This window comes from Eucyclogobius newberryi, unplaced genomic scaffold (genome assembly GCF_026437365.1).
Source record: "Eucyclogobius newberryi isolate DKJ021-1_F unplaced genomic scaffold, fEucNew1.0.hap1 SCAF_3, whole genome shotgun sequence".
Taxonomy (NCBI): Eukaryota; Metazoa; Chordata; class Actinopteri; order Gobiiformes; family Gobiidae; genus Eucyclogobius; species Eucyclogobius newberryi.
In genome coordinates this window covers 6,517,229-6,530,585 of record NW_027315945.1, presented here as the reverse complement: position 1 = coordinate 6,530,585, position 13,357 = coordinate 6,517,229, and the positions used below count along the sequence as shown (strand labels likewise).

General features: G+C 40.0%; 1 protein-coding gene and 1 long non-coding RNA gene across 2 annotated transcripts in view; one reads left to right on the top strand and one right to left on the bottom strand.

Annotated features, from left to right (window-relative positions):
* Positions 1-13,357, top strand: part of thsd7ab (thrombospondin, type I, domain containing 7Ab) — a 488,245-nt gene that overhangs the window by 177,425 nt on the left and 297,463 nt on the right. The window contains exons 4-5 of the mRNA XM_072460164.1: positions 669-917; positions 2,387-2,571. Coding sequence (XP_072316265.1) covers positions 669-917; positions 2,387-2,571 — 434 coding nt within the window. The remainder of the gene's footprint in view (positions 1-668; positions 918-2,386; positions 2,572-13,357) is intronic.
* LOC140373589 (uncharacterized) overlaps positions 1-13,357 on the bottom strand; it is a 528,683-nt gene that overhangs the window by 504,240 nt on the left and 11,086 nt on the right. The window lies entirely within an intron of this gene.

Sequence of the window (13,357 nt, the reverse complement as noted above, 5' to 3'; positions counted from 1 at the left end):
TTAATTACAAAACAAAAATCATAGATAAAGTCAAACACTCAACATGAATGCATGGTATATCACATTTCTTCTGTATTTTAGTAACTGTAACACAGTCCGTGTGGCTTAAAATGTCTTCATATAATTTTCATTTACACTGCCCAGATACATTTTGGGCTTTGATGTGGCTCTGTGGGGTCCGGGAGAGCGGCCCTAAGACAACACATGTTGATTTATTGTCACACTTAAGGCAGTGAATGCTTAATCCTTCTTCGACCAGATGTTGGTTGTGTCTGATCAACACTTGCAGGTTGAGCAGAGTTCACAATTAAAGGGCTGAGCACACACAGCAGCACAGTGTGGGGGAGGGGCAGCCGCTGCAAAGGATTGTGGGACTTTTAGTTCTATCGATAAAAACGCTATATACATATTACCAAAAATTATTAAATATAAATTAGAAATGTTCGGCGGGCCGGATTAAAACGTCTGGTGGACCGGTTTAGGCCCTCAGGCCACATGTTTGACACCTGCGCCCTACAGCATATTTAATAACAGTTGATGTGCAACAGTTAATAAACAACAGTTATTAAAAAATACAAGTATTTATTAAATTATTGATTCAGTTTGTGTTTAATGTTTATGACTAGCATGAAGTAACTAACTGAGCTCTTTTCAAACCCTCTTCCCAGCCTGTGTACCCCGCGGGACCTGCCCCTCATGCTGCAGTCATGCATCCTGTCCAGGGACTGCCAGCTGAGCGAGTGGAGCCAGTGGTCTGCCTGTTCTACAGGCTGTTCCGACCCAGGCTCTCTGCATGGCACCCGGGCCCGCAGCAGGCATGTCACCCAGCTGTCTGCAGGTGAGGGAGCCCAGTGTAAGCCTGTGGAGGAGACGGAGGCATGTGAACCAGCGGGAGATGCTGTGCCACCCTGTCACACGTAAGTCCACTCAGCGTGTGTGTTCTGGGTGGGGATCAGCATGGTGGAAGGGACTGTAGATGAAACTACATTTATGTTTACCCAAGTCAATCTACTCAATGGACTGTACAAAAATGGTAATTTGATAGTTGGTAGTCCATGGGTCCACAGGTGTGGACTTGCAAGTTGTGACTTGGACTTGAGTCAGACTTGTGTCACTATTTTGATAACTTGATAAAAGGGGCTAAGACTTGGGAGGTCGACTTAGATTTGAAGGCCAGGGACTTGGGACTTGACTTGCACTTGAAGGCCAGTGATTTAGCTTTTATTTGAAGGCCTGTGTTTGATTTTATAGGAACAAGCTGGAACATGTCCCTCCAACTTCTCCATTTGTTACCAGGAACCATTCACAAACGTTATATACACGTCAATCAATGTATATGGTTTATTAGAAGCAGTCTAAAAATAAATGTTATGCCATCTGACGGTTAGACAAAAGACGGTGCTCTGTCCAAAAGGCCAGGTGTTTAAAACACAAATCTCGTCCTGGACCCCCGAGCTCTTTCTCTCGAATGGTGAGAGGGTCTTTGGTCAGGGCACATCAGGGTGCCGGCGTATGGATATCAGTTGTGTGAGAGCATTTGAGGCCATTTTACATATATCTTTTGTGCCTTGTATTTTCTCCCACAACAGGGGTTAAACTCAAGTAACAATTAATTTAACGTGTCCGTTTTGTTTTCCTAGGTAATCCAGTGTTAGATTTTTCAAACCACTAACATTGGTTTTAGTTAAGACCCAGCTTGTCAAGGGCTGTCCAGCTCCTATATAGTGGCACAAGCTAGTGCATGTGACGTTGCACCTCCTTTCATCGTGCACCGATCTCTACCCCTACAAGCTGATAAAAACAAAAGTTTTAAGTTATTTTGTTACTTTGTCAAAAAAGTACTGCAGTAACTTGACATGTTACTTTTAAAATTAACACTACCCAACACTTGTTGTATTTAAACTGATTTGATGGCAGAAATGCTCAGACAGAGTCTGTTGATGATTTATGAACGTTAAAACAGCTCATAGAAGAAGCAGAGAACACAACTTGTAAACAGGGTCAATGAACCAAGTTTGAATGAAGATTAATACTCCAGCCGGTAATGCCTTAGTCGTCCAAGAGCGTTCCATTGTAGAAAAATATTCAGTTGAAGTCATCTGGGCACTGTTTTTTAGAAAAATCAGACGTTTCGACTCTCATTCAAGAGTCATTCTCAATCTGCAAAATGAGTTTGGGAACTCGGATATTTATTTTACTTTGAGTAGGCCCTGGGCGGAACCTCCTGATGACAGGTGTTAATAGTTTCACTTTAGACTTAGTATCCTATCAGCCCTGGAATGGGCTGATAGGATACAAAATATTATTGTAAACTGACTGTCTCTCCCTCATCCTTGAGTACCCAATTAGCTTCTTTTACTCACTTGTTCACACACTGTCTGTGCAGGTATATGTGGAGGACCTCGGAGTGGAGCGAATGCCGTGTAGACCTGTTGTTGAGCCAACAGGACCGTCGGCGAGGTAACCTGACGGGTCTATGTGGCGGGGGCCTGCAGACCCGCGAGATCTACTGTGTCCTGGTCAATGCAGAGCTACTTGCCTACATTAGCCAGCTTCAGGAGAACGATAAAGGTAGAGCTGCTTTTACTTTATTCACTTAATGGGGGCGCTTGTCCAGACAAAAGCACTATGTCTTCTTGTTTAAGTGCCTTAATTTTTATGTTTTTATTGCTAAAATGTATCCATACAGTTGTAGTAATACTATTAGTTCAATTACAGTAGTGTTGTTCATGTTCGAACTTTTGTTCCTTCCCCTTCATGGTATCGGTGGAACTCAGTTGGGGTTGGTCTGGGCAGTAGTTTTAGTTTAGGCGACACCTTGAATATTAGTGTGTTTCAACCAATCAGACACATGCTAGTTTTGAGTCAGCTGACAGATGTGGGGGTCTGGAACTGGAATTTGAACATTAACTAGGCCTACTTCAGGTTAAACTGTTTGAGAGTTAAATCAACAAGTAGAACAGCATTAACACCATACACAACTTGTGTATTATATCCATCCTGTGAGAGTTCTGACTTAGCTGATACAGCTGATGGTCTTTTGAATTTCATTCTTCAGTTAAAACCTGTTACCACCCACCTGCTTGCCGGCGAGCATTTTCCATACCTCAAATATTCTCTTACATCATCACTTTTATTTCCGTGGTCAATACCAGCAGCCATACATCATTTTAAAGCTTATTTTCTCAATAAAACAAATATCTAATTGATTTACATTGAATAATATGCCCCAAGAAGCAATTACTAATAGTTTGTGAGAAAGTCTCAACTTTTACAAACGCATGTCCTACCTGTTTGCTGTTTATGATGGACGAAAGTACATCCTTGTACTCAGTCTGTCCATAAGGAACCATTGAACAACAATATCCAATTGTATTTTTCCTGAAGTTATCCGATTTTGAGATATTGTAAAGTAAACAAAGATTTCTTCTGTGACAATAGTCAGGATTGAGGCTCGTCCGGCGCATTTCTCCGTCCATAACAAATGACCTGTTTTACTAATAAGATGTTGTTTGGCATTGATCTTTTCTTCAGACTATTACCTACAGAATGAGACCATCCACTAATTTTTCTGTCGACGGGTTTGTTCTCTACAGCCTCCGGAGGAAAAAAATGCGCCGCTTCCGTCGCCCGAAGCTAACTTGTTTTTAGCAACATAGCTAACGTTATCAGTGACTTAGCGGACTTTGATTGACATATTATTCTAGCCAATAAGAATGGCTTTAGAAAGTGGGGCGGGACTTAGGGGTCCCACACACAGAATCCTCTGTATTCACGTGCGTAAGGCTGTCAGAGCCTAGATTTTTCTGCATTTGGCGACTAGATTTTACGCATCACGTTTTCTGATTTTATTAGCCTTTTGGACGCGCATTGTGTTAGATATATGTATTATTATACCAATACAAAAATAAATAAAAAATATTATTATTATTATTATTATTTTTTGTTCACCTCTATATGGGAAATTCATGGGTAAATTCGTATTTACACATTTTCACATACATTGTTTTTAGCAGTTATAATAGGTATTAGTGGCCTACAAAACATCAAAATGTATGTTTTATGATCATAGAGGAGCTGAAATTGTAATAAAACCGTTTGGCACAGTTGGCACATATTTGGATCCGAATATACTTTTTGATACAAAAAGGTCAACAGCACCAAAATGCCTGTTCCCAGAGATCTGAAACTTTACACAGTTGTTGTAAACAAGATAAACATCATGTACAGTGAACAGCATAAGCACACAATGAAGTATGTCATGCTCAGGACCATTACAAATTGACAATATTCAGGCGAGACTTAAAAAAGGATGTTTTGTTTATATTTGGGCTTCTGTAGTGTAAGTTCTGAAGCCCTGACAGTGTTCATGTGCACATCTGGGTATGTCCAACCATTGTGCACAGGGCGAAATAGGTGGATGGTAACAGGTTAACTTTGTTTGGAAAAGTTTAAAGCAAAACTACCTGTCTTTTGGAAGTGTTAATGCTCATGCTAAGTTAAAACATGAAAATGAATTATTTTATAAAGGTGGGGTTCTAATCTGGAAGTTAAGATAGCTGCAATTAGCCGTGGCTAATTTAGTTGCAATTTGCTTGGCTAGTTGTGTTATTATTAGCTAGAAGCTAATTATGCTTCTATAGGCTGGGAGTTAATTTGCCTGTAAGAAGGTGTGACTATCCACATCAAAAAGGAATAATGTATTTATCAAATCTGATATTCATAATTTTTGAATACTGTTGAAACATTTACAATTTTACAGAGGCATTTTATCAAAAGCAAACATCTCTGAAGTTGAAACTAAGGTTATGAAAACATGACTTAAGATTTATATCGCAACAAAAATAATTTGCAAACCTAAATTTAAAACCTGTGGTTGAAGAAATGATTGTGGTTTGAGCGGTTCAGTGCTTACTGGTGGAAACCCTGAAAAGCCTGTTGGTGGGTTTAAATTCTATTCATTTATAAGGACATGACTAAATCGATGTTGTGTCTATTTACACAACATACACTGTATGTATCTTGTCTGTTTATGCAAGTATTCTGTTGGAGTTTGTTCCGGTTGTTTTTTGTCTTATGTAGGGTATGCATACTCGTTTCCTCCTCACACATTTTGTAACAGGATGTTATGTATATTCTCTGGGACTAGCCATTACATTGTGGACAACACATGTAGGATTTTAGGTAGTTCATGTCCATATTTATTTTTAAAAGGGGCACCATCTGAAGCTTGTTCAGCAATGTGTAAATATATATATATATATATATATATATATATATATATATATAAATATGTATACATATATGTATATATATATATAAATATGTATACATATATGTGTATATATATATATATATATATATATATATATATATATATATAAATATGTATACATATATATATATATATATATATGTATACATATATGTATATATATAAATATATATATATATATATATATATATATATATGTTATTTTTGGTCGTGTTTTGTTCTGTGGTGTTCTATGTTATTTATTTATTTTAAGAAAGAAAAATGGTATGCCAAGAGAATCAGCTGCACATTGAAATGACATCTTGACATCTAGCTCATTTTAAATAATGCTGACTAAGTACTTTTGCCTCCTTGTATGAGATCAATATTCATTTGTCATCAGCATGTTAATACTTTCTGATTATGGCTCCTGCTTGGCCGTACCTATGGTCCAAGTGAACAGACCAAATGACTCTCAGGACAGATCAATGACTTCAGGTCTTTCAAGTCTACAGCCTGACCACAAGCTAAAGCACTACCATTCACAAAATATGCTAATATGCTTTCACCTTTTGATGACCTGTAAATTTTGATGAGTATTCACAAACTGAAACTGGTTTGGCTGATATAGTACACAACACTCTGGGATTTCCCATTAATAAACTCTGCTCCACATTAGATGTTAAAACTGCTAGCCACAAATGGCTTCCATTGGCTGTGATCGAAATGTATGATGTCTGTGCCTCCACTTCTATACACGGCCTATGGTTTGGAGTCAAAGGTTGATTACGACAACATCAACAAAATCAGGGGCAGTGCTTTAATACTGTGGCAATCATGATGAAATCCATCTCAGCTTTCCTGCAAGTCATGTCTCATTGTGACTTAAAGGCGCAATGGACGATTTTTCGGCGATTTGACAACTCAGGCGGAAGTGCGCATGCGCACTCCCCCGTGCGGACTGATACAACACACACGTGCGTTTGTTTATTAGCACGACGGATCGCATCGCATCGTCTCCCTTCTGCTGAGTCGGCTCGAACAGTCTTTCTCCGTCTTAATTTTGTCCCGTACACTGAGGGAACTATATTATGATATATCAATGCGCTTAGACACGCGGAAATGTGCTGCTCTCAGGGGACGAGCCACACGCGGCTGCAGGTGAGCGGTAGGTGCGTTTTATGATTGATACGTGGCAGGACTAATCGGCAGTCCACGCCACGAGGAAATAAGACTCAGATTTGGGCCAAAAAAATCGTCCATTCAACCTTTAAGTCACAAAACAAAAACACTGTGTGGTTTCTTTTTTTCCCCACTTGGTTTTTTGGATTTTGTCCTGGGCACGATGGAGGCTCTGCCGACAAGCGGTGCTCTTTTAATGGTGGTTAGTCTGCTCGTCTTCTATTGCGCAGTTTCATTGTTTCATTGATTTGGTTAAATCTGCAATGTTTGTGCTGTTTTGAAATTGTAATATGCAGAAATGTATCAGACTAGTTTCTTAAAACATGTCAGTGTGATCCCTCATTCGTCCAGAAATGTTCCATTGTAGAAAAAGATTCAGTTGTCTGGACTTGTTTCGACTCTCATCCAAGAGTCATTCACAATCTGCAAATTTAGACCGAGAACTCAGGTATTTAGAAGAAATGCAAGTTCAGGACCACAGAGCGCCGTGCATCTTCATCTTAAAGCCTCTAACCACTCTATTGAAGACAATGAGGTGAATATTCTAAGCAGGGAAAAAGATGGTTTTAGGAGTTAAAGAGGCAATTTTTGTTAAAAAAAGAAAGACCATCCTTAAATAGGAATGGTGGTTTAAGATTCAACCTTCCTGTTGTTTATAATGGAATCTTGAATCCTGGAGAGGTCATTCGAATGCTAATCAGGTCCTCAGTGAAGAGTAAGAGAGAGACTGGGACAAAAGGGAGACTAATAGCCCTTTAAAAGACTGATAGTAAAGTTTACTAGTTTGACATGAAACAAAGAGGTGTAGTTTTGGTTGAAATCAACAACCTTTGTCATCAGGAGGGCCCGCCCGGTGGGCAGGGCCTTCCACAGAATAGGATAAATATCCGAATTCCCGGTCTAAATTCGCAGATTGAAAATTACTCTTGGATGAGAGTCGAAACGTTTGACTACAACTGAATCTTTATTCTACATTCTTTAAACCCCCTCAATGACAAAGTGCCTTACAAATAAACACCATTCTGCCACTTTGTTTATCTGCCTCTTGTGCCTTTGGCCCCCATTTATCCTTGTTGTGTACGACCAAAACAAGAAACTACCAAGATTTATCAATATTGACGTGAGCACATGGTGCGCACAAACCGTACGCAACTTCAAACAAACACCAAACTGCACATGAAAACCACTCTTAACTGCACAAAACGTATAGCCCCATAATCTATTTTTCATTATAAACTACAGCATGAATCGACTTTACAATAAGCAGTTGGAAACAACTTGTGGCCTGGATCAGAGAAGAGACACTCTCGCACAGCAGCAGTCAACAGCTAAAAAAAAAAAGTTTGAAACGCTCACTGTCAATAGTCCTGACATGGGGTTTTGGTCCTCTTCTGCAGCGCCATTCTCTTATTCCGAGGAAAGTGTTGAGCAGCGGACTCGGTCTGGATGTGTTCGTCACAGGCTGTTGGTGTGAGTGGGGAAGTCCTTGCACTACAGGCCTGGTCCTCTGCGGGGGTAAACAGACTTTAAAGTCTGGGTCCGGTCTGGCCGGACCCAGACTGCCTCACGTGTTCAGATGTGGAGCAAAGTGTCCCAAATCGCATGAATCCAGTCCAGCAAAGCGAGATCAGGCACAGTGGACCTGTCCAGGCGGGTTTAACCAGACTGCCATCATGTCCTCCATGCTTGCAGGCCGCAACTGGTTCCGAGTTGGAGCAAAACATAGACAGTAGCACGGATCTGCCGCTCAGTTCGGCAGACCTTGTCCAGAGTGGCTTGTCCAGAGTGGCTTGTCCAGAGTGGCTTGTCCGGAGTGGCTCATCCGGAGCGCCCCTTCAGGAAGGGCTGCTCAGTCAGAACCACCTTACACCACTCTCACTCCTTCATCTGAGCCCGACCTGAACCAGGGCTGCTTGGATCTAGTCCCACTGTAGCATCTGTATCACACTATCGCTACCTTGATTAAGCCCTGAAAACACATTAATTATTTAATTTCAACAAATGTAGGATACGTGTAGGTTCATTCTTTATCTTTTCATTTAATTAGACTTCATTTATTGTGTTTTCCAATGAACCAAAACCTCAAAATTCTATTCTGTGTGCACATGCTGTAAATCCAGTGGACCACTTTACATGTGAATATTTTGGAGTGTTTTATTCAAATGACTCTGATTTTCAACAACCATATTTATCACCAGAGCCCTTGCGTACACTAAAATCAGAGCAGGTTCATAAATACTGTATTTTCTGGATTATAAATCGCACCTTTTTACATAGTTTTGGCCGGGGTCGGGATGGATTTAGGGGTAATACTGAAGCTTTGGAAAACTTGCTAGCATGTTCTTTATGATAAGATAAGATAAAATAAGATAACCTTTATTTGTACCATAATGGGGAAATTTCAGTGTTGCAACACAGATTAGGCACAGAAGTAAATCATAATTTAAAAAAAAGATCATTTATAAAAACACTCTTGTAGAAATAACTTATACTCTTAATAAAATAATAATAACACTCTTATTTACAGCTGTTATATGGACAAAAAATATTGCACCAGGATGATTGACATTATGTCACAGTATTGCACATGAATATGACAGTATTGCACATGATTATGAAGCTGAATGACACATGTTCAGGGCTAATAGTGTTTGTTGTAGAGTCTGACAGCAGCAGAGCTGTCAGAGCAACCTCTCCTTCACACAGCGAGGGTGGATCACTCTGTCACTGAAGCTGCTCTCCTGAGTGGACAGAGTGTCCTGCAGGGGGTGAGAGGTCCAGCATAGAAGAATCAAAGTGGATTATCAATGTGTCTGTGAGCTCCGGCCTTACAAATGAATGTACAAAAATTCCAAAGAGTATTTACACAATTACAATAAATAGAGCAAAAAACATTGGAAAAGACAGAGCGTTGCAATGAGCAGCCAGCTCTCACCAGTGCCCAAAGTTATGTGATATATTTATCTGAATAACTTTTAATATGTTACATTAACATACCAGACACTTACAAAAGTTAGTTACAGTTCGTTGTCTATGCGTCATGTGTCTGAAGGCGTTACATACATACACCTATTATTCATCATGTTCTCTAATCTGTTATTACTTTATTGCATTTCCAAGATGAAATGTCTGTTCTTGGTCTAGAACACATTTCCACAAAAATTGTGACTTATACTCAAGTGCAACTTGTATATGTTTTTTCTTCTCTATTATGCATTGTTTGGCTGGTGCGATTTATACTCCGGAGCGATTTATAATCCGGAAAATACAGTACTACACACCCTCCGCTGTACCGACAAATATTTACCCAAATTGATACCATTTTCATACACCATTCTATGTTGATAAATGAGGGCCAATAACCTTACACATTTGGCTCCCTCTCAGCCTCCTCCCCTTCTCTCACAGTGCCTTAGCCTCCTAGCCTGTGCGTAGCTAATGTCACCTGTGTGTCCCTGTTCTTCCAGCAGCTCAAAGCCAAAAGCCGCAGAAAGCTAGCATGGCCCCCCTGCTCTCAGTCAGCTTCACCATCACAGGTAGAGTATAGCCCCATAGACACAACATCACAGCCATCCCTTCTGGTTACACCCAATATGTGTTGGAAGAAAATGGTAAAATTAAATGTACATGCTGCACTTACCAGCATCATAAGAGCATGGTTTCACATATCTTCATTTATTATCGCCACAATACTAACAATTTAATTCAGATTTAATTCAGTTTTTTTTTTAATCAAGATGTTTTGACTTCTAGAGCCAAAAAACAGGCCAAAAGGGACACAGAACTGACGAGGAACAAAATCTTATCTTATTTAAACTAAAACATGTACAATAGGCTCCTCCCTGAAAAAAGAGATGCTACATCTCCGTGGGACTTAAAGGTCCCATATCATGCAAAATCAACTTTTCAGAGCTTTTAACCTTCTTACAGTGCTATTGGTGCCTCATCTATGTGACCAACGTGTTTTTTTAATTGATTCCTGCAGTCTTTAGCTATAGAATAAAATCTCTCCATTTCTTTGGATATGCAGACGAACAGGGGGTACCTACAGGGATGCGTCATACCTACAGGGTACCAACATCACTTCCCTGTTTCAGCCAGGAAGCACTCTGTAACACGCCCCCCTCCCCCTTTCCCCCTCGGCGCGGAGGCGGGGGGAGGGGGAGGGGGGCGTGTTACAGAGTGCTTCCTCCTCGGTGAGAGGAGCCGCAGCGACTTCTTTTGTTTGCTCACCATGTCTTCTGGAGAAATTGTGTTTTCGGCTGTAAATATGTCTCTACACTGTTTAATTTGCCGAAAGAGGACACAGTACGTGGAAGGTGTCTGGACGAAAAGCAAAGTATTCCTGGGGGCAGCGGAGGCAGGCGGTGGTGAACCCGGGAAAGCGCTGCGGGAGGCAGGGAGAGGACGCTCGGAGAGCCACCTCGGTGAAGTTAGTTTCACGTTGGACGTTGGACAGGAGAGCCCGGTCTGCTGCGCTGGAGGAGAGACCCAGAGCCTTGTGAACCTTCGGACTTGTGGGGTGGAACCTACAAATAAGTTAAATTTGAGTGCTGGCGCTATTCCCACGATAAAAGAACGTGCGCTCTCGCTGAGACTAGGTCACGGGTTGGGCGGGGGAGGTGGATTGCTCTTCGAGGGTGGGGCGAATCTCAAACCAAGCATTGCATTTCCGGTTTTGTGAGCGGGGTCCAAGATATGGGTGATTTTTCATAAATATTATGTTATGGGTGTTGCACAACACTTATTATTATCAAATATACCCTTAGAGTAGACTACAAAACGGGAAAAATAGCATGATATGGGATCTTTAATAACATTAGCCTGCCCAGGGACTACATGTGGAAATTAGCACGTGAGCTACAGCCTGGTTCCTAGTCCTGTCAAGGTTAATGCACTGTCCCTGTCTCAATAAATAAAATACAAATGTATATATGCACAAATAAAAAAAGCTTTCATATATTCATAACTATATAAGCTGTGGCTTCTGGAGGTAAAAATGTCCCATCACGTCACTGACTTGTAAAAAAGGTGCATTTGTTTCAGGGTAAATCTCCTCCCTAAGGGCGGGGCTTAATCAGTTCATAGCAGTATAAATTCTAGCTTCTCCGACCAGATCCTTCGATTGAAGATCAAAATATCAGTTGTAGTCATCTGGATACTGTTTTTGAAAAAACAAGATGTTTCGACTTTCATCCCAAAGTCTCAGTTCTCATACTTGGTATGACGATTGAGAATGACTTTTGGATGAAAATCGAAACATCTTGTTTTTTCAAAAACAGTGTCCAGATGACTTCAATTGGTATACAATATTACATTTTGTTACTTTGCTATTACTGTGCTGTAAAAGGGTAACCAACTTCCTCTAAGTTTTATTTCAAAATTATTTTTAAATGGGCTGAAAGTGAATGTATATGATACAAAGCAACAGTTAGCAATTTGCTTCAGTGGCTTCAGATCTTAAACAAACACCTTTTATATCATGTATTGAATTACAATATTATTTGAAATTAACCCATTTAATGATTTAATATAAAACTACCACTCAGTTTACAAACACATAAACGTTACTTAGTTCAAGAAACAAGGTACTTTCTACCACTGCACCATTTGCCTCCTGTAAAAATCTGTTTCCCTTGCATTTTCACACATAAAGCAACAATGCAAATCATCCTTTTCCTGCATCCACTGCATTATGTAACAGTGGAGTTTCCCTTTCCTGTAGTCTTCATCTTGTCTTCTCCAAAACAGCATCTTTTTGAATGTTACTCTTGATTTTTTCCTCTGTGCTAGCCTTTGATTTGTTGAAAAAGACTGGTGTAGGAGAGTTTCCGTATGATGGCAGCTTAGCTTAGTCAAGTCTGTCAAGCCACGGTCGAATCCGCTGGATTTATCCGTCAATATTACTAGTTCACTAGTTGGGGGGGATTTGATATTTCAGAGCAGCAGAGTTGGGGGAAACGCATTAGCTGGTAATGTGTTGGAGTCAAATTACTTACAAATTACAATTTACAAATTACTTTTTTAGAGCAACGAGGAACGTAACACGTTAGTTTTGTGCTCCCATGTAATCTAGTGCTCCCCAAGTTACTTTTTAAAATTAGTAACGTGTTTAGTTTTGTTTACGTCATCATCTCTTTGCAGGCGTCATCTTGTCACCGCAATCCCACAGCTCGGCATGTTGTGAGCATGTACACTGCACAGTAGTGACTAGTGAGTCTTGTCATTATGCCAAAGAGAAAAAAAACTTTCAGATGCACATTTTGAAAAACTACTTCTCCTTTGTTATAACCACTATTGTGTAGCTGAAGAGTAAATGTAGGGTAACAGCGATGTGGTGAGTTTACTTTAAATATACAGGGCTTAAACAAGTGCATTCTGTTATTGAGCATTGGTTTTGTTGCTTATCCACTCGTTTCTCTTAGTGCTGTTTTTCATTGCTTGAGGACAGGCCTACACATGCTTATTGTATGACATTGTATTGTGATAATCAGTCAACATAAAAGATACTGAAGCTCAGTCAAACGCATTTACTTTGCTTGTTTATTTGATATTTTAATGATCTTGTTACTGTGTTTGTAGGGAATCCCAACCCAGTCATGGCACAAGTAAATAGAAAAAAAAAGAAAAGATAACTGCAATGGCAGCATCAAGGAGAATGTTCCAAACCAATTAAGGACTCACGTCAGGTTTTACCTCTGTTTTGCTTTTCATGAATGAACAATGCAAAGAGATAGTCGCAAAAGATATAGGTTATACAATAATGTCAATTATTGGTAACGCAAGAGTACTCCAAAGCATTACTTTTATAATACAGTAGCGCAGTAATGTAACGTGATAGTTTTCCAGGGCAGCAACGAGTTAAGGTATCAAGTTACTTTTAAAAGTAATGCTACCCAACACTGCTGAGCAGAAGTATAT